Source organism: Haliotis asinina, chromosome 1 (assembly GCF_037392515.1).
Source record: "Haliotis asinina isolate JCU_RB_2024 chromosome 1, JCU_Hal_asi_v2, whole genome shotgun sequence".
Taxonomy (NCBI): Eukaryota; Metazoa; Mollusca; class Gastropoda; order Lepetellida; family Haliotidae; genus Haliotis; species Haliotis asinina.
The window spans coordinates 88,199,063-88,226,993 of NC_090280.1; the positions used below are offsets into that span (position 1 = coordinate 88,199,063).

At 44.0% G+C, this 27,931-nt stretch overlaps 2 protein-coding genes across 2 annotated transcripts in view; one reads left to right on the forward strand and one right to left on the reverse strand.

The window, feature by feature from the left end:
- Positions 1-27,518, reverse strand: LOC137254813 (HEAT repeat-containing protein 6-like). The gene is made up of 24 exons (XM_067792554.1): positions 27,337-27,518; positions 26,164-26,271; positions 25,174-25,314; positions 23,730-23,845; positions 23,373-23,487; positions 22,688-22,783; positions 15,507-15,956; positions 14,245-14,367; positions 13,936-14,012; positions 13,556-13,685; positions 12,935-13,034; positions 11,980-12,475; positions 11,071-11,152; positions 9,437-9,526; positions 8,637-8,771; positions 8,356-8,478; positions 6,121-6,245; positions 5,544-5,704; positions 4,508-4,584; positions 4,158-4,235; positions 3,732-3,953; positions 3,271-3,412; positions 2,204-2,317; positions 1-1,738 (listed from the first exon to the last, which is right to left on the reverse strand). Exons 1-24 carry the CDS (start codon positions 27,505-27,507, stop codon positions 1,674-1,676), a joined length of 3,537 nt encoding a protein of 1,178 aa, XP_067648655.1. The 5' UTR covers positions 27,508-27,518; the 3' UTR covers positions 1-1,673.
- LOC137254982 (2-methoxy-6-polyprenyl-1,4-benzoquinol methylase, mitochondrial-like) overlaps positions 27,097-27,931 on the forward strand; it is a 60,157-nt gene continuing 59,322 nt past the window's right edge. Inside the window, exon 1 of the mRNA XM_067792567.1 lies at positions 27,097-27,906. Coding sequence (XP_067648668.1) covers positions 27,717-27,906 — 190 coding nt within the window. The 5' untranslated portion in view covers positions 27,097-27,716. The remainder of the gene's footprint in view (positions 27,907-27,931) is intronic.

The window sequence follows — 27,931 nt, forward strand, 5'->3', positions numbered from 1 at the left end:
TGAAGCAGATATTAATTCAGATTTATTAAATAAACTTTCCAGACAAAGAATAGTCAACAAGAGAGTTTAATAACTCAAGAATATCACAGATTGCATTCCTAGAAAATTTTAATGACCAGCTGGATCAAATTAAGATTTTGAAGTTAAATTAAGTTTGGGATGTGTATTCCTGGCTAAAAAATCAACAGTAACATTTGCGTGATGTCATTATTATTGGTAGATAAAAAGTGCAACGTATTTGCTGAGAGTAACAATATTTTTATGACAAGATGATGCTATGAAAACTATAGATAGAAACATTTGTGACTAGTGATGAAAAAAAAATTGATTACTAGAAAACAAGAATACCCTTGGGACAACTGTTTCTTTTTGATAAGCAAAGAAAATTGAAGTACCTGGGACATTAAATGTTAAAATATGAAGGTAATCTTCAGTAATTGTCATCCCTACCAGCATTTGACTGTGGTGCTTCATATTCTTATCTGTCAGTCTTGATACACTGCTTTCTGGTGAGGCAATTGAAGGCCTAAAATGACGCAGCCTCCATTCAACGGTTCACAAAGAACATTACCATCCCTGTCCACTGTTGATGGTCCCCAGAAAATAATGGTTCGCTGTGGGCGTTTCTGATGTTGTGATACCAAACCTATGTCTGAAGTGAGTGAGTATGATTATACACTGCTTTCAGCAATAATCCAGCAATATCATGGCAGAGGAAACTGGAAATAGACGTCACACATTGTACCCATGTGTTGAATCAAATGCAGGTCTTAAGCATCACAAGAGAATGCTTTCACACCAACTGGGAATTCCCGTATTTAGGCTCATGCAATACAGGATTTCCTCCATGGTTAAGATAATTCATCACTGCATATAACACACACTAATAGAATCAAGTGCTTCTCTACAAGCAATAAGTGCATTTTAAAAAGAAATCAGATCTATGGCCGACTAACCTTTTTTTTTCAAAACACTGATCTTAGAGCAGCACAAAAATACTGAAGGTTTATTCATCACAACACATCACTAACCCCTGTGTTCTGTGTGATTCGTTACATGCAGACCTGACGTGTACTTTAAAACAATGTGCATGGCTGACTTCCTTGAGGGGCATTTTGGAAGTTAGGGTGATGAAGAATGATGCTAGTTTGCAAGAAATATAACTTCTTTATTGTGAAAGGTGAAATATCTAATGTCCTTGTTCTTGATGCTTGTCTTGCTTGACGACATTAGAATCTTTGTCGAAATATCAACTTTCACAATAGATAAGTTGTATATCCTTACAAAGTATCGTCATTTTTTATGTGCATTTACACTTTAGGTTACCATTTTATTATTAATAAATATATGTATGATAATAAGCTGTTGGATTTGTGCTAGATTACCTCTTTGATTGTATTCATGACGCTTCATATCAAAATAAATTATAAATAGAAAAAAGTAACATTATTGATACAATTCAATGTGATGTTAATCCATCAATGTGGATCAAGAAGCAAATTTTAATCGGGGAAACAGCATCAAAGAATCTCTGACTCCAAGTGGTAAATAATAATTACAAAGCCAAACCTGGAATTCAGATCTATATCATCCATATGCTAAATGTGACAGAAATGCATAGGATGCCATGTAAACACATATCTACTTCTTCATGCTCATCATCGGAAGCATCATTAGTCATAGATTTGCATGAACGCTGATTTTTCAGCTGGTCTGTTGTCTTCTTCCTCCTCAGTTTCTGAAACATCACAGAAGAATCTTTGTCACTATAGTAACCATGACAGCATTGTGGAGCTGTATTAACAGGGAAAATGGTTGTTCCAAAATACAATGTATATTCATGTCCACTCATGCAGATAACAAGAAATAACCATTAACCAATAACCATTCACATTTTCGGCTTCAAGGAGTGCAGTCCACATTCATTTAGGGCAACCATTTTACTATCATACTCACTGCTATTTCTCATTTATTGCATATGCAATGTCGAAAGAGTGATTGGATTCAGGAATGTAGCTTTTGTTCATCACGTTCAAGCTTACACTGGATAACAGTCAGCTACCCATTCACTGCTGGGTGAACAAAGGTGTATTCCAGACAAAGTCACTTGCCTATACTCTGCAATACCTTCGACTCAACCCTGTATGATTAATACATTTTGGGAGTTAAGAGACAAGCCAGCGGTTTCTGGTCAACTGTGTACCTGCTTGTATAAGGCAGACCTCTGTGAGCAGCTGCATGGCCACAAGATCATCTCCGGTAGACAGACACAGTCCCACCTTCTCCACCTGCATCCTGGCTGCCTTCAGTGTTGGACCTGGACACAGGAATCTTACATGGTTACATTGGGCAGTTACATGGTGTTTCAGGGCAGTGTTGGACCTGGACACAAGAATCTTACATGGTTACATAGGGCAGTTACATGGTGTTAAAAGGCAGTGTTGGACCTGGACACAGGAATCTTACATGGTTACATTGGGCAGTTACATGATGTTTCAATGCAGTGTTGGACCTGGACACAAGAATCTTACATGGTTACATTGGGCAGTTACATGGTGTTAAAAGGCAGTGTTGGACCTGGACACAGGAATCTTACATGGTTACATTGGGCAGTTACATGGTGTTTCAGGGCAGTGTTGGACCTGGACACAGGAATGTTACATGGTTACAGTGAACATTACATGGTGTTAAAGGGCAGTGTTGGACCTGGACACAAGAATCTTACATGGTTACATTGGGCAGTTACATGGTGTTTCAGGGCAGTGTTGGACCTGGACACAGGAATGTTACATGGTTACAGTGGACATTACATGGTGTTAAAGGGCAGTGTTGGACCTGGACACAAGAATCTTACATGGTTACACTGGGCAGTTACAGGGTGATAAAGGGCAGTGTTGGACCTGGACACAGGAATGTTACATGGTTACACTGGACAGTTACATGGTGTTAAAGGGCAGTGTTGGACCTTGGCACTGGGATGATACATTAGGCAGTTACAAGTGTTAAAGGGCAGTGTTGGACATGGACACAGGAATACTGCATGGACATAATATACAAGCATATTTGCATTATGTTAAACCCTTCAGCTACACTGCCCCTCCCATCAGGTGGGCAGGCAGACAGCTCTTACAAGATGAATTAAAAAAGAATGAACCCAGGATGTACTGAAACATTATGCATAGTGGTATCGTTTCCCTACAGCAATCACACAATCTCAAAATGTACACAGTCATCAGACAGAAGAACCAAAGCAACGATCATGTTCCATACCCTTAAGGAATGGGGCTTTGGATGACCGGAGTTTCTCCATGAAGGTTTGCAGGATGAAGCCCTTGGACTGCAGACATGGCAGTAGAGCTGGCAGATCATCAGGGCACAGCATTTTCAGCATATGGAAGATGGCCTCTATGATCTGTGTGACAGAGTGAGTGAGTGACTAGTGTTTTACATCCACTTTAGTGTTGGTTTACTTGAAAGAGTTCAGTATTCTTTTCAACAATAGAGGACGATAATTAATGAAAATTTGTGGTAAGATTTCTGAAATTTTCAGCTGTGTTGCACATTTGTATATTTTAAGACACTGAATCTACCAAAAGTCAACATTTCTTTATCAACCTGCCCACTCACAGTAGTTCACAGCTGACCAAAACTAAGCCACATTTTAGTGCTGCTGACCACCAGGACACCTTGGATCCCCATTGGTGATCTGAACTGAATCAACTTCCAGGTACCTGATCAGTCAAATTGTCCCTGTAGCGGAACTCAGCAAAGTCAGAGACATCCTCTGATGACCTGAGTGCCACAATAAGGCTCTCCCACACCGAGGCGTACAGTTCTGGTGAGCCGTAAGCATTCCTCTCCCGGGGCACAGACAGAGCCAGGGCAGCATTGATGCGGACCTTGAAGTTCTTGCAGTCTTTCACGACAGAGGAGAGGGCCCTCATTACTTCAATCTACAAAACAACAGGGAGTTTTGAACAGTGGTCTACTTAATCAAAGTGTTCCAGATTAATCTGGCAAACTGTCACGCAGGTCTCAGACGACATCCCATTTACCACAGAAGAGAGTTTTCATCACTTCAATTTACATAATAACAGAGAGTTTATCTCTATAGGAAGAATACTCAAGATTCTCCAAATAAACAAGAACACACTTACTGTCCACTCAGCCTTGCCATGGGGTAGGAGGTTGTTCTTGAACATGTTGCTGATAGCATAGCAAGCATTCCATCTCACCTATGGGAGAACATCAGATGAAAATACATGAAAATGACAACCTAAATCCATCTCTGGAGTACATGTCACCCTTAAGGAATGTCAGTTGTTGGCTTGTTGTTTAACCCTGCATTCAGCAATTTTCCAGCTATATGTCGACAGTCTGTAAACAATTGGGACTCATCCAGACAATCCAGTGATCAACAGCATGAGCTGTCCAAGTCTATCATAGATCTTCACGGGTATAACCCATAAGGAAAGCACTAACCCATACATAACCCACGTGTACTTACCTTCATTGTACCTGACAGGATGTTCTTCACCAATGCCTTCACACTCTCTCCAACAGCACTCACAAAGTTACTTTTACCTGTTCACAAAGAAGATGTCAAGTAAGAGTTTAAAAACCAATACTGACTGCAAATAAAATAATGTGACACACCTGATTACACTGTGCTTAGATCATCAATTTCTCCATCACAACTGTAGTGATCATGAACGAAGACTGGCCACATAATGTTATCAGTGTGTTGTCACTAGTTAATGTCAAAACTGTATGATGCTCTAGGATGAAAAAGACACCTTTCTTTTAACCAAACCTGACATTAGTATGTGACCTGACACCTGTATGTGACGTGACACTAGTATGTGACCTGGCACTACTATGTGACTAGTATGTGACCTGGCACTACTATGTGACTAGTATGTGACCTGACATTAGTATGTGACCTGACATTAGTTTGTGACCTGACACCAGTATGTGACCTGACACTAGTATGTAACCTGACACCAGTATGGGACCTGGCATTAGTATGGGACCTGACACCAGTATGTGACGTGACACTAGTATGTGACCTGGCACTAGTATGTGACTAGTATGTGACCTGGCACTAGTATGTGACCTGACATTAGTATGTGACCTGACATTAGTATGTGACCTGACATCAGTTTGTGACCTGACACCAGTTTGTGACCTGACACCAGTATGTGACCTGACACTAGTATGTAACCTGACACCAGTATGGGACCTGGCAATAGTATGTGACCTGACATCACTTTGTGACCTGACATAAGTATGTGACCTGATATTAGTATGTGACCTGACACCAGTATATGACCTAACACTAGCATGAGACCTGACACCAGTATGTGATGTGATGTGAAGCATTGAGGAAGCTCACTAAGTAATGGAGATGTCATTTGCAGGTGGCAACTGAAATCTTTTAACAAACCAGAGACCATGATCAGACGGAATTCATGATTCAGACACAAGAGACACAGCTCTGTACATTTTCTAACAAACTAACCAAAAGGTGGCTGCAGAATTACCTAGACTTCTTTCTGTGAGATACCGCAGCAAGTTGCCAACTGCACGGACAGCGTTTGACTTGACTTTGTCTGTGTCCTGAGACGACTTGGTTGCCACTGTGAGGAGCTTGAGCAGCAGCATGTCAGAGAACTCATCCACAAACTCCAGGTCACCACATTCCCTGTCAGGGCAGAAACTTGTTAAACTCTAAATATTTTAGATATTTAAATACTTACCTTATCATAGGTCTATAGCATATTACCTCAAGCTTCGCTTAATAGGAGATCCGACGGAGTTGAATTGCCTTCAATCTTGAATGGCTACCTCGCAATTTACGACTGTCAGGATACTAGCAACATGTCTTGCCACTCGATTTGTTTAGATTGGTCATGAAACACAAATATAAACCATATTTCCCCATTCTTTCTTTGATCGCCATCTGTTTGAGTAGCCAATTACCATGGTTACTTGTAAGATGTTCTGTCGCAATATCTGATTGGACAGGACAAGAACATTTTGCCAAACTCTTCCTTTGATTGTCTTTTAGCAGTTCCATGACCATCTAAACAAACATCTGACACAGAAATCTGGTCTGACCTGTTGAGGGCGAGGGCATCACACATGTTAGCCATGGACCAGGCTGCTTTCATGCGGACATTGACGCTCCAGTCCTCCATTGCTGTCAGGATCGCATTTGCAGCATCAGCGATGAAGGACACATCCTGTTGGACAGAAGGCAGTCAGTAATGATAGATTTATACCACACTGATGGATAAGCTAGGCACCTGTCAGACTGACTGTGTGGAGATTTATTGATTATATAATTAATGGGTATTTTCTATTATCCCTTATAGTATGAAGATTCAATGTTACCAGCCCAAAGTGGACTTAACCAGATCAGACATCAAGATATGGTGAATTACTCAGAAGTATGGAATATATAAAAATCATACCAGACCATCAGGCTGACTAGCTGTAAATTTAGACAATCTGTCAGAAATCTAGCCCGTCTCAGACGGTTCGATGCGCCTTACTTCAGACACTGACATACAAACGGTATAATAGGGTCTTTAAAGAAACGCCCATCATATTTGCCATATTTCCTAAAGTACTTGTCCCCTGTTGGTAACCTCGTCTTTGACAAAAAGTAGATGAGTGAGTGAGTGAGTTTAGTTTTACACCGCACTCAGCAATATTACAGCTATATGGCGGCGGTCTGTAAATAATCGAGTCTGGACCAGACAATCCAGTGATCAACAACATGAGCATCGATCTGCGCAATTGGGAACCAATCACATGTGTCAACCAAGTCAGTGAGTCTGACCACCCGATCCCGTTAGTCGCCTCTAACGACAAGCTGAGTCGCCTTTTATGGCAAGCATGGGTTGCTGAAGGCCTATTCTACCCCGGGACCTTCACGGGTACAAGCGTGGGTTGCTGAAGGCCTATTCTACCCCGGGACCTTCACGGGTACAAGCGTGGGTTGCTGAAGGCCTATTCTACCCCGGGACCTTCACGGGTACAAGCGTGGGTTGCTGAAGGCCTATTCTACCCCGGGACCTTCACGGGTACAAGCGTGGGTTGCTGAAGGCCTATTCTACCCCGGGTAGACCTTCACGGGTACAAGCGTGGGTTGCTGAAGGCCTATTCTACCCCGGGACCTTCACGGGTACAAGCGTGGGTTGCTGAAGGCCTATTCTACCCCGAGACCTTCACGGGTACAAGCGTGGGTTGCTGAAGGCCTATTCTACCCCGGGACCTTCACGGGTCCATGGGTTGCTGAAGGCCTATTCTACCCCGGGACCTTCACGGGTACAAGCGTGGGTTGCTGAAGGCCTATTCTACCCCGGGACCTTCACGGGTACAAGCGTGGGTTGCTGAAGGCCTATTCTACCCCGGGACCTTCACGGGTACAAGCGTGGGTTGCTGAAGGCCAGTTCTACCCCGGGACCTTCATGGGTACAAGCGTGGGCTGCTGAAGGCCTATTCTACCCCGGGACCTTCACGGGTACAAGCGTGGGTTGCTGAAGGCCTATTCTACCCCGGGACCTTCACGGGTACAAGCGTGGGTTGCTGAAGGCCTATTCTACCCCGGGACCTTCACGGGTACAAGCGTGGGTTGCTGAAGGCCTATTCTACCCCGGGACCTTCACGGGTACAAGCGTGGGTTGCTGAAGGCCTATTCTACCCCGGGACCTTCACGGGTACAAGCGTGGGTTGCTGAAGGCCTATTCTACCCCGGGACCTTCACGGGTACAAGCGTGGGTTGCTGAAGGCCTATTCTACCCCGGGTAGACCTTCACGGGTCGACAAAAAGTAGATAAAACATGCACCAGACATCTACGGGTCATATGTGTGCATGGGGTATCCATGTTAACAGTGGTGAAGTATCTCCATGGGCAAGAACTGTCAGCAACATCAGTCTACAATAGTAAAATAGTCACCAGCGTGTGAAATAGCTACTGGCCTGCTGTCTCCTGACTGAAAAAAAAAAAAATACAATCGGGCCTGCTAATTTCCATAGTCACTGGCCTGTTGAATTTTCATGGGGTCATTTTGTAAATATGACTTCTCTGACTTGCTAAGTTATAACATACTTTTAAATCATGCTAGATCATGCCCGATGACAATGTTCATCATATTAATAGCCTAATGTTGCAACTTATGTCTAGACTTTTTGGGATCATAAAAACAATATTTTTCGCGGAATAGTAACTTTCAGGCATAGCTCGCCTGACTGACTTGCACAATCTGGATACTATTGCACACACTGATAGTCACACACATGCATACACAAAATTTTGTACTATTTAGCTGTACAGTGCACCTTACCTCTCTCAGACAGGGAAAGAGCACATAGACTCCGAGAGCTCTCACGGCCGCTGACTTGACCAGCTTGTCTTCTTCACAAGTCAAGCCTAGGATCAGGGTAATGCACAGCACACGGCGATCCATCTGAAACCAGATTCTGGTGGTGAAACCTTCTGTTTCCACATCCATCATCAAGAAATGATCACCAAAATTAAAACATTAATGTTTGTTTTATTACAATTGTGGGATTGTGTCCATAAGTGCATGAGCTGTACAGGAGATCAAGTTTGATGGACACTGACCGGCAGGTGGGACAGGACGTCTGGGCCGATGTTGGAGATGCAGTCACAGGCGTTGGCACGGACCTGGTTGTTCCGTTCCATTTGCAGCATCGTGGGCAGCGGGCCGCTCAGTAGACACTCCCAGAATTCCTGGACCTGACACAGGAAATAAAGCCATGTAACATGTCCATCAGAAGGCTCCCACACATTCAGGTAATAACCAAGTCTTTATTTTGGGGGATTTTGGATTCTCAAACTTGAGTCTTGTCATGTATCACTGAACTAATGATTGAAGATCAAAATCCAGGTCAAATGGTACAAATATAGAGACTGTGCATGCCCTGATAATGTGCTTCATTCACAGTTAATTTTCAGACAGGGTATATAATTTATCAGAAGAACAATCAGACAAATATAGTCCAGAAAACACTTGCAATCATCATAGGCAATGCCATACTGTTTCATGGGAGTGTGTTTATTGGATTGGCCATTCATAGTTCCTAATGCTACACTCAGCAGTATTACAATATACGAACATTAGGCTGTAAATAACAAAGAGTGGACCAAACAAGCAAGTAACTGACATCAAGACGCTGATGTACATGCTTGGGATGAAAAGACATTTAACAACTCAGCCAACAATTCTGACCAATGACTTGCCCCGAATGACAAGCAAAGATGAAGGTGTAATGCAACAGCGTGCCTGACCACCTGGTATCTTATGTTCCCTCTTACAACTAGCCTGGGTTGCTGAAGACCAATTTTGTTTCTTATCTTCTTGGGTACGGTGTGTTGTGGAAGAATTTATGTAGGATGAATACCTGCTGCAGAGTGATGGTGGATGTCACTGTGGAGTCCGCAACCTGCTTTTGGATGTCCTGCAGCATGGCCTGAGTCAGCTCGTCCAGCAACTGGCATATAGACAAATGAACATACTGACATATAGGTAGATGAACACATCGACACATAGGCAGATGAACACACTGACATATAGGTAGATGAACACATCACCACATAGGCAGACGAACACATTGACACATAGGTGGATGAACACACAGACATATAGACCAAGGATAACAGTATTTTCTTTCAGCTTATCCAGCAACTGACACACAGGCAGATGATTACATTGTCACATGGATAGATAAGTCGACATATAGACAGATGAAGACATTGACACATAGATAGATGAAGACATGGACATATAGGTAGATGAACACATTGACACACATTGACATATAGGTAGATGAAGACATTGACATATAGACAGATGAAGACATTGACACATAGGCAGACGAACACATTTACAAATAGATGAACACATTGACAATTGATAGATAAACACATTTGACATATACACTGATGAACACATTAACATATAGGCAGATGAACAGATTGACACATAGGTAGATGAACACACTGACAAACAGACCAAGGATTAACAGTATTTTCTTTCAGCTTATCCAGCAACTGACACGCAGACAGATGATTACATTGACATATAGGTAGATGAACACATTGACACATAGACAGATGATTACATTGACACATAGATAGATGAACACACTGACACATAGGTAGATAAACACATAGACATATAGGCCATGGATTAGCAATTTTTCCTTTCTTAAAACATGACTTGACATCTTAAACCACTTTCTGTGATCACAGTGTTCACATCATATTGGTCTCAGTGTTCTGACAATGTGGAAGACAAGTCCAAAGTGATGACTTGATAAAACCATGAACCTGGGCTTCCTTTCACGAAGCAGCCTTTACTAAGATTACACTCAACTCCCATTCTTTCACACTGCACACAGGTTACCTTAGTGACTTATAATCACCTTAGTACTGTGTGAAAAGAGGCTCTGGTGTGTGCAAACCAAGGATCCATTATCACACTTCAAACCCACGATCAAATGATTTTAATTAACACTCAACACTACTGACACATGCATCACAAGTCAGCTCAAGAGTTCTATTAGCAGAGGAGATTACACAGGTGGCCGTTAGTCAAGTAAAAATCTGGGGTTCCTTTCATGAAGCAGCCTTTACTAAAGTCAACCTTAACTCCCATTCTTTAACACTGCTTTGAGATCACCTTTGAGACTATCACCTTAGTGCTCTGTTTTGCATTGACAGTTAGGTTGATAACAGTTTATGTATAAACTCAACTGAAATGATACTGTAGGACATGTGAGGACTAGGGGAAACAAACTGTCTGTCCTCAGAATATGTAAATGCTAAAGACACTATTCAGTCTATAATTCTCCTGAAAACAGTTCACTGGTCTAAGGTTAGGTTTTGTGATTTCGTAGATGATCTGTCAAAAAAGCAATAGAATTTTTTCATTTGCAGTTGCATTATCTAAACATACATGAATTTTAGGCCTAAAGTTAGGTGATGTTGGTAGTAGGGTCTTCATAACAGACAACTGAAGTAAGGATCAATGTACCTTAGTTCCATGAAGTTTAACTATCGGGTCTTTGTCCTTGAAGCAGGCCTGGATGAGGTCTTGAAGCAGTGCCACACTCTTCCTGCAAGACAGGTATATGGTCAGCAGATACGTATCTTCACACTAACCTCCAAATATCTGGTAATCAGTATGGGTAAGTGAGTTTCCAGAAATATCACTGCCGGGAATACCTGAAATGGGTTTCACCCACTGCACCCATATGAAGCCCGTGAAGATCTGGGGTAGAATAGGTCTTCAGCAACCCATGCTTGCCACAAAATGCGACTATGCTTGTCGTAATTTTTTTAATTTTTGGTCCAGACTTGATTCTTTACAGACTGCCACCATGTAGCTGGAATATTGCGAAGTATGGGGTAAAACTAAACTCACTCGCTTTGGCATGCTCTAACTGCTAGGTTATCGGCACATTGTGATACCATGCTGTAGTTTAATATGAATAATTCACACTGTCACAGTACACTGACTCCAAATCAACCAGTACCTGTTTTAGATGGACAAGTACTAGGCGAAGGACCCTTTTACCTGTTTACAGGGGACATAACTGCCATTTCAAACCTCTAAAGCATGTTGCAGATGTGGAATAGAAACAGTACAGGATCCTCTCATGAACCTCAACGAGGCAAATCTGTCAATGCAGCACATGACACTTGTGATCAGACACAAATCTCAGTTTGAAAGGCAGGTATGAGTCAGTCCTGTTCAACAGCTACTGTGTGGTGGGACAGTCTAGTGGTTATAAATAGCAATCAGTTCATTCCATGATATGGCTGCAATAGTGTTGAAAACAGCATAAACACCTACTTACTACTATTGTCTCTAGTTGTTACATAAGTTGCTAATTGTTGGAATATTTGTTAGCAACAGTAAAGGCAGTACAATCCTAATTACCTGATTATTGGAAAGTATCCATTAGTGAGATTAGCGAGGACCTGTAGAGACTCCAGACGAACTGGCAGAGGTTCAAAGGACACGCTGGCGTCCCTCCAGTTGCTGGAGTTGTCTCCCTGTGGCTGCGGCATCACATTCCGGATGCACAGCTTGATGATCCATGATGTGTCATTTGCAAAGGCCTGCAGAGTCTGATCTGAAAATACTGGTGTCTGGATGCCTGGTGTTGCAGCCAGGGCTGGGGTGTTCAGACCTGAGCTTTGACCTGAACACTGGCCCAGGATTTGATTGGTTGAGTCGGTCGTTGATATACTACTGAAACCGGAATCAGCTGATTTGTCTTCTGGTTTCTGGGACAGAACAGACTCTGAGGGGTAGATCCTGGTGCTGACTGGAGGAGTGGATGGCTGGACTATGTGACACACCTCCATGAGAGGGGGCTGGATACTGACCACGGACCCCAGGCAGGTCAGACATGCAACTCGCACGTTCGGGTCTGAATGTATAAGGAGTGATGAGACGTGAGTCATACTGACATTTCTACCACACCTACCATATTCTTGAGTCTGGGGTTAGTACCTGCCTCTATGTCAAAACAGAGAGAATACTTGGTAGAGTTTATACAGACACATAAAAACATACTAAAATGTGAAAATAGTAGCTTGTACCTCTACGGTAAAAAAAGTAGCTGATACCTGTCTTAATGGATAAAACAGAGGCAAATACCTTGTGGCTGCCTATGTGGTTCAAGAAAAGACTAGCACTCACTGTGAAAAGGCTGGAACTATTTGTGAAAAGACTGGTACCTTCTTCTAAGTTTGAGGAAGAAGCAACCACTCACCTCTGCGGTTGAAGAAGTGAGGTTAAGGATCTAGTACCTACCTCTGTGGTTGAGGAAGAGGGTACCATTAACTTCTGTGGTTATGGAAGTGGTTTTTAAGGATTAAGTACGTACCTCTGTGGTTGAGGAAATGGCGTATCTGTTTGACAACCCTGGTCAACAGTCCTGGATGAAGCCTGTGATAGGGAACGTTCATCACCAGTGTGCCCAAACACTTGAAGGACAAAACAAAACAATGTCACAAGAAACACTTTTAGTTTTGTGTAAAAAATAAGTGATGCAGTGACACTGTGACTTCATCAGCACTTTACTCAGGACACCAATCTCTTCATGATAGTCTTCATGTCATTTGACTTTCACAACCAACAAGAAAGCTCAACACATTAGTTTCTTATGCGGAGTGAATGATTGAGCAATATTATGTCCGGAACCCCATCATATGGTATGTCAACATGTCTGACCTTTTGATTTAAGCTACCATTCATGGTGAACATGGTGGCCATCTGTGAATAATTGGCCCAGTCCACAGTCCATACAATCCAGTGATCAACATCATGAGCACCGATCTATGCAATTCAGATACGATCACTTGTATTAACCAACTTTGGGTGCCTGACCACCCAATCTCATTAGCTGCCTCTTAAAACGAGCATGGGTTGCTGAAGACCGATTCTAACCCGGATCTTCATGGGTTCAAAGTGTAAGAGATGAGTTCAAACGGTGTATCTTTCGAACCTTGATGAGTTGGGTGAGAGCCAGAGGGAAGTTCTCGGCAACCAGGGCTAGCAGCAGACATCTGTGGAGTTCCTTGATCATTGAACCAAGGATGGCGGAGAACGGCACGAACGCTGTTCTCACTTGATAACTGTAAATGTAACAGTCACGTTATCACTGGTAAGCTATTCAAATAAACCTGGTGCAAAAGTAGTCAAAGAGTCTGTTTCAAGCAAGCATAAATGCTTTCACATATTGTACCCATGTGGGAATTGAACCTAGGTCTTAGGAGTGGCGAGCAAATGCTTTAACCACTAGGCTACTCCACCACCAATGAAGAATGATTTAGGTCTTAGTATATTCAGTATAGTGGGTAAGATGGTATAACAGTGAAGGCTTACTTTTCTTCAGCCTGGGCCAGGAAGGCTCGTGTTCGGTCTACTAGAGCTGTCAGAGCTGATAGCGCTCCCATTCGGCACTGAAACAATCAAGAGAGAGCTGATACACCAGATATCACATATCCTTACTCAAGGAATGGTAGTCTTTATCGGAATATAGATAATTCCAAGTGACCAAGAAACTGTACATAGATTTCATAATACACCATGCATAAATGCTTTCATCCCCTCAGATAAAAAAGAGGGTCCACAGAAGAAAAAAAGCCGCAGTTAGTTTCAAATGTATTCAAGTAGATTGATGCCAGTTCTTACCATGGGTGAGGGATCCTTGAGTATTGAAGTGAACAGCGTTTGATTCTGGGGAGAGTTACCTGCTCCTGCTGTGTCAGGAATGAATGATGACCAGTAACCAAAAATGACTTTCTTGTCTAAATTCTGTAAAAGCAACATGGTACACTTATTCTACTTCTGCAGATGTGAATATATGAGGACAAAGTTTCAAGTACTGAATTTTCCCATAATAAGTGCTTATTTATAACGGACTTCTAGACCAAGCGTTTATTAGAGGCCCGGTGCTTTTGCGCTTACTGGGTCTAATTACCGTAATTGATAGTGAGCTTCCATACCCCCATCGCTTATAAGAAAAACAGCGCTTATTAGAGATTCACCACATACTTGAGGAAATATGGTAATTGAATTTTCCTGCTAATCCAAAAATAAATTGAATCACTCCATAAAATCTTCAGAAGACACACAGGCAACTTCAACATAAAGTAATGAATTTCAAAAGCTTCAAGTTTTTCTCAGCAGTTTAGTCAGAGTCACCACTCTGTTCTCTTTGTCTGCTGGTCAGACTGAGGATGAGGGCTGCATTTGAGTGAGTTTAGTTTTACGTCGCACTTAGCAATATTCCAGCTATATGGCGACGGTCTGTAAATAATCGAGTCTGGACCAGACAATCCAGTGATCAACAACATGAGCATCGATCTGCGCAATTGGGAACCGATGACATGTGTCAACCAAGTCAGCTAGTCTGACCACCCGATCCCGTTAGTTGCCTCTAACGACAAGCATAGTCACCTTTTAAGGCAAGCATGGGTTGCTGAAGGCCTATTCTACCCCGGGACCTTCACGGGTCCTGCATTTGTTAATTGTACATGAATCACTATGCAACCCAGATGCTGTTCAGTGTCTCAAGACAAGATGGTCAGAATAGCTGAGAAATCAAAGCAATAACTACTTTTGTAAATCTTCAAGAGATCATTGTTCCTATTGTCATACTGGCTATTGTCAGGCACCGTCAGATCAGATGGTCTGTGGTTCAAATCCCAGTAATGGACTTCATGGCTGCTACACAATTAAAATTACAGCAACTTTCCAAGATTTTTGATGTAAATTTAAGCACTTTATATCTATAATGTTTAGGAAATAGTAAACAGAAGTGGCCATAAAGATTCATGTTTGTCGGATAAACCAACGCCCAGCTACAAGCACTTTTCGAGGGTTAAAGTCAAGTCAGAATGAACTGTGTACAGTAACTTCTCATGATTGGATACTCAGTATAACATTCTCACCTTTGCTAAAGCATGGAAACAGCTGAAGGCTGTTTGCCTCACTTTCGTACACATGGACCTCACTCTGGAAGCCTGACCTCCCTCTGTGTCAGAATACTCGGAATCCGAACTTAAGCCCTTCATCCATGAGGTCTGAAAGGTTGAGGCTGCATCCTCGGCAGAGGTTGTTGCTGATGTTGCAGTATCTGTACTCTCTGTTTCTGTTGTCTTCTGGGATTCGGTGCTTGGAGCTTCAGAATCTTTTTCCTTCTCGGCCTCTTTCTTTGAAGCCTTCTTTCGTCTTGATTTCTTGGCGGGCTTAGCTGGAGTTTCTTTCTCCTTGGTGTCCAGCTTACTCTTGTCGTTTTGGGGAGATGCTGATCCGAGGTCATACTGAACCATGGGAGTTGGGTACAAGCTGGGTGGAATGGGGGACAGCTGATTGCTGGACAAACCATGGAACATGTAGGCCTGGCAATGTAAATGTTAAATGGCTGACACAGACAATTTTGTCATGTTCTGATACTCATTCTTACAAATGGATAATGATTGAGTGAGTTTTGCTTAATGTAGCATCAGAAACTTTGCGCCTATACTGCACTGCATGGTGGGTAGGTAGGTGGGTGGGTGGGTATGTTGGTGTGGTGTGGTGTGGTGTGGTGTGGTGTGGAGTAAATTAGCAATCATCAGCTAAAAAATATTGTTAATGTTTGTCCATTACCTAGAGATTTTGATGCTGATCAACTGAATTCTGAGGCTTCAATTTTAACACAAATTATCCATAAACTAACAAAACACTGTTCATATCCATTCGTCAATGAGAATTATTAAAATCTAAATATTTTAGATATTTAAATACTTACCTTACCATAGGTCTTATGCATATTACCTCAAGCTTCGCTAGTAGAGATCAGACAGACGTTGATTCGCCATTCCCTGAATGGCTACCTCGTATAATCTACGGATGTAGTCACGGAAGTGACGTGATCTCCCTACTCGCGGGAAAGCGAGCCATCCCAAAATTCACTTTTACTGGCAGCAGGAAAGAAAGGTCCGATGAGTCCAAAGTGGGGAGGAGCATCCAGCGTTGGGAGGGAGTCACCGCCCTATGGTAAGGTAAGTATTTAAATATCTAAAATATTTAGATTTTAATAAATTTTTAACTTACCTTACCATAGGTCTTATGCATATGGCTTCGACAGAGAGGACGGTGGTGTGGACTCCGGAGGACCTTCACATCTTCAGCAGACCAAGCACATGCACAGGAGACCCGGGAGACCAATGCCAACGTCACAGGGCAAACCTGGAAACAGGACAAAGGATAACCCAAGGGAACTCCAAAGAGAAACCGACGCACCCAGAGGGTGAGGTTAATCTTAAGACCAAAGGTAAGAACAACACAATTACCTAATGGGCGGAAGGCTGGGTAAGTTGCTGTGCAACCACCAACGGGCCAAAAGACTGAAGCCCCTCCATGTCCTCGACAGCCAAGTCCCTCAGGTAGTGTGAGGCAAAAACGGTGGACGACTTCCAAAAACAACCCTCCATAATCCGTGGCACCGTACAGTTCCTGTGGAGGGCCATAGTGGACGCCAGGGCTCTAATTTCATGGGGGTTGTTCGCCGTCGGATGGGGGAGTTTCTTGGCATCGTACGCCGCCAGGATAGTCGCACGAAGCCACAGAGCAATAGTGTTTCTATTAACTTCCCCCTTGCACGATGAAGAAAAAGGGATAAACAGTCTCTTTCGGGAATGTCTCTTCAAGGCAGACCTCTGGATGTAATATCTAAGGGCCCTGACTGGACACAGGAACTCCTCCTCCGTATCATGTCGTCCGAGGATGGTCGATAAAGGCGGGATGGAGAACCGTCTATCTGGTTGCCCGGGAAGCTGATTCTTGGCAATGAAGTCCCACAGCAATCCCAAGTGGACTCGACCATGCCTAGCTTGTTCAAAACGCACTTGTGTGACATCCAGGGCATGAATCTCACTAACTCTAGCTGCCGTAGCTAGGGCAAGTAAGAAGACCGTCTTCCTGGACAACAGCTCGAAGGAAGCATCCTCTAGGGGCTCATATGGGGAGCCTCTCAAGTGTTGCAAAACAACATTCAGATCCCAAGCTGGAGGGCGGAACTTGACCTTCTGGTCCTCCAACTTGAACGCCTTCAGCAGGGCAACCAGTTCTGGAACTTTAGAAATCTGACGATCCGTCTTGACCGCCAAGACGGAGTTCAACGCTGACAAGTAGGTACCCAACGTACTCCCTTTGAGATGCTTGGAATTACGTAGAAACATCAAAAAATTCGCCACGAACTGTGGGGAAGCTGTCATGGGATCCTGTGATCTCTGAGCACAAAAGCTTTCAAATGAGCGCCACTTGTCATCATAGAGGGATCTGGTGGATGTCCGATGAGCTCGGGTTATGGCATTCGCCACATGCAAAGAATAGCCTTTCGCCCTTAATGCCTTCTGTAAATGGTCCAGCCGTGCAGATGGAATCTCAGCGGATCTGGATGGAGTTGTTGGCTGTGCGGATGACGAAGGAGGTGTGGCCAATCTGGAAGCTGAACCGGATCTCCGCTGACGAGGCGTCGCAGATCGGGGAACCACGGTCTGGCTGGCCACCAGGGCGCGACCAAAAGCAGTCTCAGGTTCTGTGTCTGCTTGATCTTGCCAATCACTTCTGGGAGAAGAACGGGTGGTGGAAAAGCGTACGCGTCTAGACCCTCCCACGACAGAGATAGAGCGTCGACTGCCCAAGCCTGTGGATCCGGTACGGGAGACACGTAAGTTGGTAGCTGATGGTTGAAGCTGGTGGCGAAGAGGTCCACCAAGGGTCTCCCGTGGCGAAGGCAAATCTGACGAAACACGTCTGGATGAAGCATCCATTCCGTCGGTGAAGGTCTGCCTGGGCGCGACAACGCGTCTGCCAGAATGTTCTTGCAGCCGGGTATGTGTCGAACCCTGATTGTGATCCTGTTGCTGTCTAGCAGATCTGCTAACACGAACATCTGGTCTAGAAGTTGCTTGGACCTGGTCGTGCCCTGATTCCGGATAACCCTGTGGACGACTGTGGAGTTGTCCGACGCCACCAGGAGCTTGGTGTTGGACAAAATCGGTAGCCAGCGGCGAACTGCTAGAATGACGGCTTGCAATTCCAGGTTGTTGATGTGCCACAACCTTTCGGCGTCGGACCACAGCCCTGAGGTCGTTCGGCCCGCCAGATGGTCGCCCCACCCTAGTAGAGACGCATCCACGAACAACTCGTGGTCGTGACTGGAGTCTTCCAAACAGACGCCGACGCAGACATTCGATTCTACCATCCACCACCGGAGATACTGATGTAGATGTGGAGGTAGAAGAACCCGTGACTTGAGGTCGTTCATCTGGATGAATGGTGACAGAAACCTCTGTAAGGGCCGTAGCATAAGGCGCCCTCTGAGAGTAAGATCCTGCGCCGATGTCAAAAGACCCAACAGAGACTGCCACTCTCTGAGGGTCATGGGTTGAGAGAGACCTCGATCCGCAAACGCCAGAATCTTTAGCCATCGATCTGGAGGGACCCTGACAAGATTGTCTTTTGTTAAAAATAATCCCCCGATGAAGGTCAGTTCTTGAGTTGGTTCCAGATGTGACTTGTTGGTGTTGACCATCCAACCCAGTTGATGCAGCAGGCGGGTGGAGAAGTCCAAGTGTTTGCGTAGCAGTAGAGGACTGCCGTGGTTGAGAAGGCAGTCGTCTATGTATGGATCGAAGTCCACTCCCCTTAGATGAAGAAACCTGGTAACCGGAAGCGTGATGCGTGTGAAAAGCCACGGGGCCGTAGAAATGCCAAACGGAAGCACCCTCCACTGGTAATGTATTCCGTTGAAGACGAACCTCAGGTACTTCCTGTGACGCGGATGTATGGAAACATGTAGGTAAGCGTCCTGTAGGTCCAGACTGGCTAGCCAAGCCCCGGGAGACAATTTGGCTCGAATCTGCTCTAGGGACGTCATTCGGAAATGAGGAGGGTCGGCCAGATACTGTCTGTTGAAGACCGCCATGTTGTGAATCATGCGCATCTTGTCGGAATCTTTCTTTGGCACCAGGAAGATGGGTGAGTAGAACCCCGGGGAGCGGTGGGGTTCCAGCACTGTCTCTATGGCTCTCTTGGATAACAGAATGTCGATATTGGACTCTAGGAGAGCTAGTTGGTGTTGAAGATATATCCGCGACTGGGGAGTAGATGTCAGCGGTGGAGTCTCGACCAATGGTAGTTTGTAGCCGGACTTCAGAATCTTGCTTACAAACGGATCCTCTAGGAATGACCAGTTGGGCCAGAAGATCCCTAGTCTCCCACCTACTGGAGTCGGATGGACAGGTACGACTGGGGGTGGGAGGTCCCAGTCGGAGACATCCACGGCTTCAGCGACCAGAGTAGGGGCGCTTGCCTCTGCCTCGCCCTGGCATCGAGGGGGTGTCCCGGCTGCGCTCCTGGGGCTTCCGCTGAGTGTCATTATCCTTGGTGCGGCCCCGTCCCCTCCCAAAGGAGGAGCGGATGGATTCCCTCCTGGGAATATAGCGCTTCTTTCCACTTCCTCTGGCTCTGCCACGAAAGGCAGAACCAAGCGCCTCAAAGGTAGACAGCGCGACTTCAGTGTTCGTTAATTCCGCGTGCGACTTGTAAATATCTGGAATCTTGTCGGCGAACAGAAACTTGGAAGTGAAGGGAGCCCGAAGTAATTGGCGCTTAAATTCCTCCTGCCAATTACATGTATCCAGGAAGCCGGAACGGCGAACCGAAGTTGTCATAGCCAATGCTGCACGTAAGTGACCGAGTAAGTCATGAAGAACTTTGCCCTGCCACTGGAAGATCGTCGTGAGATGATCCACCCTGGAGGCGTTGTCTTCTGATAGGTCTGCTGCAGCCGCTGAAGTAGCTGAGGCTAACGCCGAAATGGGTTTAAGCATACGCTTGAGTTCCGTGTCAATAGCTGCTAATTTGGAGTCCTGCACTTTATAAGCTGAGAGTGAAGAACTTGACAAGCGCTTGAGTGAGTCGTCCTGGGCTGCACCATTATCTGTGAAGTCTAGGCTGTGGATCTTGTAATCCGACTTCCTTGACTTAGACGCCTTGATCGTAGGATTCAGAGACAGCTTGGCAAAATCCTCGTCCAGGAGAGACACTGCCTCCGCCACCATAGGATGAGGTGGAATTAGTAGTTCCGGGGACAAACGGATGGACGCCGGATTATTAGGATCGACTGACGGAGAAGGACAGTCAGGTAGCCTGTCAGCAATCCACTCAAACACTGCCGATAGTGGTAGATAGGTGCCATCATCCTCGCCTACACCTGCCTCTTCTTCATAGTCAGGGCAGAAGTGTTGCTCCTCCAAATCTTCCCAAGAGACTGAAGTCGATTCCCGCCGCTGGGTGGAAGAGGTAGAAGGCGTCCGAGCAGAAGAATCCTTCAGTGAAACTCGCGAGGCCTCTGGTGAACGTGAACGCCGGGTTCTGGAAGAGCGCCGAGGAGATCTGGATCGCGAACGGAAGCGCCGTCGTCTAGGAGAGCGTGAGCATGAGCGCGAGCGCCGGCGCCGACTACGGTGAGGAGAACGGGAGCGCCGATTCCTTGGAGATCTGGACCATGATCTGCGTCTCGAGCGCTCAGCTTCTAAGCGCCGAGCGCGCTCCTCGTCTAGCTGACGTTGTAGCACCTCTTCTCTAGATAGCGTGTGAGAGATCCTGGGGATCCGGTAAGGCGCTGGCGGAGGCACAGGAGCCGGCGTCTGAACAAGCGCTGGCGTAGGTATAGGTGCTGGTATTGGAACCAGTGAAGGTGTCCCCATCAAGGCTGTAGACGCTGACGTGAGCATAGGCGCTGACGTAGGTGTCGGTGCTGGCATAGGCGTAGGCGTTGACGTTGAAATTAGTTCGGGAATCAAGGCAGGCGCTGACATGGGCGCTGGCACAGTAGCTGAGGTCGGCGCTGGCTCTCTAGTAGAAGTGCTGGGCGTCAGGAGAGACCGTAATAGCCTCTGAACTTCTGGGTGCGCTAAGGCGTCCGGACGGGATAAGTCAACAAAGGCGTCCGAGCGAAGTGGCTCCGGAGACGATCGAACCGGCGTCGTAGATGAGCGCTCCAAACCAGACGTCGGCGTTGGTGCTGTAAAGGTAGGCAGCTCCGGGTCGTCCTGTAAAGAACCTAAAGAAGAAGCTGGGGAAGACATTCTCCTCTTCCGCTGAGTAAACCTCTTTCTACGGACAGCTAAAAAGGTCTTGAAATCCGCCACAGAAAGACTAGTACAATGCTGACAGCGGCTGACAAGGGAACAGGTCTGCGATGCACAATCCGGACACCAGGGGTGGGGATCCTTGGCTGACTTCTGCCCCTTGCAGACAGTACAAAACTGCCGAGTCATACACAGTTAACTGCAACAGATAAAAACATACCCGAAGCGTGAAATAAAACAATAACGCTAGAGGTAGAAACGAAAAACACCCCTACATAAAAAATGCAGCAAAAGCGCACCCCCAACCTAAAGTGGGTACGCCTGTAAGCTCGAGACAGCGACGGCTAGCAACCAACATGGCTACCTGTGAAACATGCCACGTGGGACAAAAAAAAACACATGAAAACGGCAAAAATCGGGAGGAAATACCATACAAAATAGCAGAACAGATGGAGGAAGTATTCCTGACGGAATAAAGAACCTCCAAGGCCGCCATGACACCTCACAAACAACGCAGGAAAACCCACATCGAAGTGAGAAAAAGAAAGAAACATTTACAACACGAGGTAGCAAGGTAAGTGAAGTTAAATTCAATTTAACTAACCACACACCTAGGGAAACAAGACATACCTACCTGTTGAACGACAACTTTATTCAACACAATAGAAAACTCCGAGCGAAACAAACACGTCTGATCAGACGAACGCTAGAAGTAAAAGTGAATTTTGGGATGGCTCGCTTTCCCGCGAGTAGGGAGATCACGTCACTTCCGTGACTACATCCGTAGATTATACGAGGTAGCCATTCAGGGAATGGCGAATCAACGTCTGTCTGATCTCTACTAGCGAAGCTTGAGGTAATATGCATAAGACCTATGGTAAGGTAAGTTAAAAATAATGTAATGCAAACTGATTTGCGTTAGCAAACATAATAAGTCCAATGGGTTGAAAATTTAAATTCATGCAACAACTATTTGCCATGTTTACCCTGATCCCGGCCAAAAGTGGTCCAAGACTGTCTGACGGCATAAGCTTGGTTGTGAGAAGGAGATTCTGGATACCACGCAAAGAACAAATCAGGATCTGAAGAGAAATAGGGAAATCATCATCATCATCATTATCATCATTAACAACTTTATCATCACCAACATCAACACTGTCATGACAACCACCAGCACTAAACATCATGATAGTCATCTGACTTCCAAGCCAGAATGTTATTTGACTGGTTCATGTTGTCTGTGAGTCAATGAAATTCAGGTTAACCTTTGCTAGAACAAACAGCATTCAGTTTGTTTGAATTCTTTTACGACGGCAAATTGAAACTTGTTGGCTGACAAATGAGTTTTAGCAGTATCACTTTGGTTATTTGTGGTTTTAGGTGTCCCTCGTTAAATTTTAAACCAATTTCTTGCAGTATACATACATAACGCAAAACAGTAAACCTCCATGATATCATGATACTGCTACAGTTTCAAAAGTACCAAGATTTAAATCAGTCCACTTTCTAGGACACTGACTGACAGTATCTCGAAAATATCCTCAGTTTTTTTTCCAAACAGCAACAAAACTGATAAAAGCAATGGTGTATTTTCTGTATGACAGTTGTATCATTATATTTTTTAAGAATACACCATGTTCATGGTTAAAGCTGTTTAACTCATGTCCTGACCTTGCATTGCACGATGAGGTCAATCTTCTGTGTGGGGACGGTGTGAAGCAGACGCAGGAAGATGGAGAAGATCAACTGACCATGTGCATCACTCAGCCCATTCTGACCAGGCACTCTGTACAAACGACAGTCACTTTGTATTACACATTCACTTTGAGACATGTTTGTAACATCTGCCTGTCAGTCTAGCCATTGCTATTATCTCCACTTCCAATCTCTCATGTAACATAACCACAGGTAGTAATGTAAAATCTCCAGTGACAATGTGGCCTTATTGGATTAATCGCTTATGTCTGTAATTCAGTAATCATCCCAAAATGGAAGCATAAAAATGTACTGACTACAAAAGTAACGTACTTGGAAGTGAGGTTTTCAAGGCACTGTACACCACCTGTAAGGATGTCTTCGTCTGATACTCCTTCATCTGTCAGCTGTACCAAGATACCTTGGTTGCCTAGCAACAACTCATGGTACTGTTGCCATGGGGAACATAAAATGGATTATCACTCATAAATCAAGAAAGGTACAAGGAAATTTATGGCAGTCAATATTTGCTCAGCATAAAGGAAATACAGTGGAAGCTGTCTCAGCCGGCACTCGTCTGAACTAAACAAATAATCCGGTTTAGACAGCATGGTGGATTATAGAGCTGCCATGGATACCTATGATCAGAGTGAGTGAGTAAGTGACTTAAGTTATATGTCGCACTCAGCAATATTCCAGCTATATGGTGGCAACCTGTAAATAATCGAGTCTGAAACAGACAATCCAGTGATAAACAGCATAAGCATCGACCTGCACAACTGGAAACCGATAACCTATGTCAACCAAGTCAGCAAACCTGACCACCTGATCCCATTAGTCGCCTCTTATGACAAGCATAGTTGCCTTTTCGGGCAGGCATGGGTTGCTGAAGACCTATTCTACCCGGGATCTTCATGTGTCCCTACGACCAGAACAGAACAGTTTTTGTCACTCTCATATGCCTTGCTGCATCACATGGTTCTCTCAATTACTGCACACAATGACAATGGCAGACAGTGAGCTTGTACTCACTAATTACATGTACAACTATACCTATACTAAACTAAGATTAAGTTGTCTCAGTCGATGTTGTTTTAACGCAGCATTAATTTGGTGACAATACACATCCGGCAGACTCCTAGCCACATGTAGGATCAGATGCCGGATTGCGCAGTTTTCAAATAATGACAAATGTACTAGCCACGGACAAGACTCAAATTTTATGCTGATATTGACAACTTGCCAGATTGGACAGCTGCCAATTATAACCGCTTCCACTGATTGTTTGGTAAAAATGCAATCAGTTACTGATAAAATGTTGTATGTTGCTGACAATGTATGGTAAAAGGACACATGATTACAGGGTACAGGGAACAGCATGTCTATCAACAGCATTCTAATTCACAATTCAACACTGGAGGGTTACTGCATGTTATGTGGCATGAAATATTTTGTTACTAAATACTTTGTGAGCAAAATAGGCAACAAATGATTGAAGCACTTGTAAAATATCATGTTTCTATTGAGCAGATCACAGTTCAGAGCCACTTCCCTTACTTTGGGGTTGTTTGAGATGCTTTTGAAGCTGACAATTTCTAGAAGGATGACTTTACCAATATTATAGTCAAATGAAATGATCAGATGCCATTTTATGATTTGTGCCTCCTTTAATGCACTGGAACTTCAAAAGTACTGGTGAAAGTCAACTGTATTAGAAAGCACACAGATCTTCAGTGGCATCAATTTGAAGGCCACACATGATAAAGAAGGAGCTGACCTTGCTGACTCGGTTACTGTTGTCATGGAGAGAGGCGCTGAGTGCCTGCAGGATGTCGGGGTGGGACCACGGCTGGCAGCACTGCAGGGCTCTAATACAGAAGTCCAGCAGGGACTCCAGACACTGATCACTAACTGGATGCTGTAAACGTACATTACATGAATGAACATTTCTGAAGTTCCCCTAATGACATATAGCTTGAATACTGCTAAAAGCCACATGAAACCATATATTTTATTTGCTGACACAAACAAATCAAAAAAAAAAGGCACATGAAAAGTGGTGTGTGGCTTAATGTTATTTTCCCTTTCTCCTAAAAGTATGCATGTATCATGTGAATTAGAAGTTTGTTTTCTGTGTGTTCGGTAAAAACTACTATATGACTGTACAGACAGTAGGAAGTGTTAATCCATTCATGTGAGTTACTTATTAGATGACGAGGCATTGGCTGATTTAACAGAGGGTACCTGAAAAAGTCACAGGTATGATACAGGCAATCCTGCTATCTACACTAATGGGATATTATTTGGATGTCATACATCAACAAAACCACTGTGATACAGGACAAATTTTATTGAGTAGCAACTTCTTGGGTTTACTTTCACGACGTTTCGGGGCTTATCCTAGCCCCCTCTTCAGGTTGAGCTGAACAGTAAGGCTAACAGTTACGTAATGTTCAGTTCAGCTCAAACTGATGAGGGGGCTAGGATAAGCCCCGAAACGTCGTGAAAATAAACTCAAGAAGTTGCTATCCATAAAATTTGTCCTGTATTGCTACGCTAACTTCTAAATGCCTTTGAAGAATCACAAAACCACTGTGTCTGATATTTGATAGTGTCAGTTGCTTCTCACAAGTATGTGCTGCTGAAGAGCAATATTAACCATGGTGACTGGCAAACTGACACACAAGTAAATATGAAACGTGAGTATACCAAGATAATCAATCTTTTCTACTCTTAGAATAGTAGCCTGCCATGTAAAGCAGCTCACCGAATGTCTGAGTTTGAAGTTGGTTATGGTCTGGCAGACTTTGGCAATAAGCCTTTCCTGATGAAATGGAACCAAGGACGAAAGTTTCCATAGCAACTCATTACCCTCCTGAAACAATACAGAGATCAAAATAAGGAACAAAAAAAAGTCAAACGCTTCTTGTTGGTCAGAACATGAGGATGAGGATGCAGGCAATTTTAATTAATATTATTAAAGGTGCATCACGTTTTGTTTACATACCTTAATATCAAAAGAAAACTCTTATTTTAACTGATATATTTTCTAGAAACATCAGCAAAAGATTTGAGCAGGTTGCTTAAATTCAGTGCTAGGTATGTAAAATTGGTGTTATTTCTGGATTGACTGATATGACAACCTAATACTTTGATTTGACAGTTTACGATTTCGTAAATGTAATGCTGCTTTCCTCATGACAGTAAAAGAAGGTGTCATCCAACAGTTCTGCATCACACTTTCAGTTTAGTAGTTGCACATAGCATCAGTCACAAACATAATTATCATTCTGATTCTAACCAGGTTCAGTTGTTCTACTCATTCTAATCACTCCCTGGACTCTTCTCTTAAAACAGAGACATGAAACATGTAGGACCCCACTGTAGCTCTATTTAGCCGGTTCCTTTTCAACAATGGGTTAACATATTGTGTTACTTTAAACAAGATAAAAAGTTTGGGACATACCCAGTCAGGAAAGTTAAAAGTTGTATTGTATTTTTTAACCGTTTTATATATTTTATGGGCATAGAATTGCAAGTTCATGAAATTGACAGACTACCTAAGTATCTCACATGCTTGCGGCAATACAAGAAATACATAAGGCAGGGAGTAGTGCACTTTACTGAACGCAGTTTTTCCGATTTTTTTCGGATGGATATACTTGCACCAAAGGATCTAGAAGGGGGGTGCCCAAGGGCTAAGGATCTAGAAGTGGAGTGCCCAAGGGCTAAGGATAGAGCAGTGCGCTCATTTAGCGAGCGCTCAGCAGTCCCCGGGTAGTGCGACCGGTAAACTGCACTCTAGCCAAAGATTTCGATGTGGGCTTCGTTAACCAGGCGATGCTACTACTAGCACTAATCCTTACGAAATAAAGCGAGAGACAAAAGCTGTATCACTGAGCAGTTTGACAGATGAACGCTTGACATGTTTAACAATTACTTCTTCCGATACGCTCCTCTGTGAATTTTCGGCAGCAGTAAGCTCATCCAATAAGAGATTCAAATTGGTGCGGCAACTGTCGTTGTCTTTATACACGAATCTGCTCAGCTTAAAACAACAATTGCGAAACGTCTCTCGTTCGCTTCTCAGGAATTCGCCATCCACCGCCATGTTTCCAAGAAGGATACTTCATTGTGCTAAAGAAATAACAAATACCTCTTTACAAGAAATTATTACTTCTTAGTTATTTTATGACTATACACATTTATAGTGTGTGTAAATATAAATATTTGGTGTTTAATTGTCACATTATAACTTGTGTAGTAAATGTAAATGAAATACATCCCTAAATTGTTATTGCTTTTACGAGTACTCCCAATATGGCTGCGCCCATGACAATGCGTGCTTCTCGGTGCCTAGCAGACGTATTTCGTCGTCGATGTAGCCACCAAAACCTATCGGGGGCATTTATTAGATGCCTGGCCACGGCCAAGAATGGTGACGATGGTGGGAAAAGGGAAACACATTTTGGATTTGAATACATCCCAGAAGAAGAGAAAGAGGGCAAAGGTAAACGTGATGGTGTTGACAAACA

Excerpts from the sequence above, each read along its gene's own strand:
- LOC137254813 (XM_067792554.1), bottom strand. The coding sequence starts at position 27,507 with ATGGCGGTGGATGGCGAATTCCTGAGAAGCGAACGAGAGACGTTTCGC. Across the intron at positions 9,527-11,070 it reads TTAAACTTCATGGAACTAAG|TTGCTGGACGAGCTGACTCA; the intron begins GTACATTGATCC and ends TCTATATGCCAG. Across the intron at positions 8,479-8,636 it reads ACGTCCTGTCCCACCTGCCG|ATGGATCGCCGTGTGCTGTG; the intron begins GTCAGTGTCCAT and ends ATCTGGTTTCAG.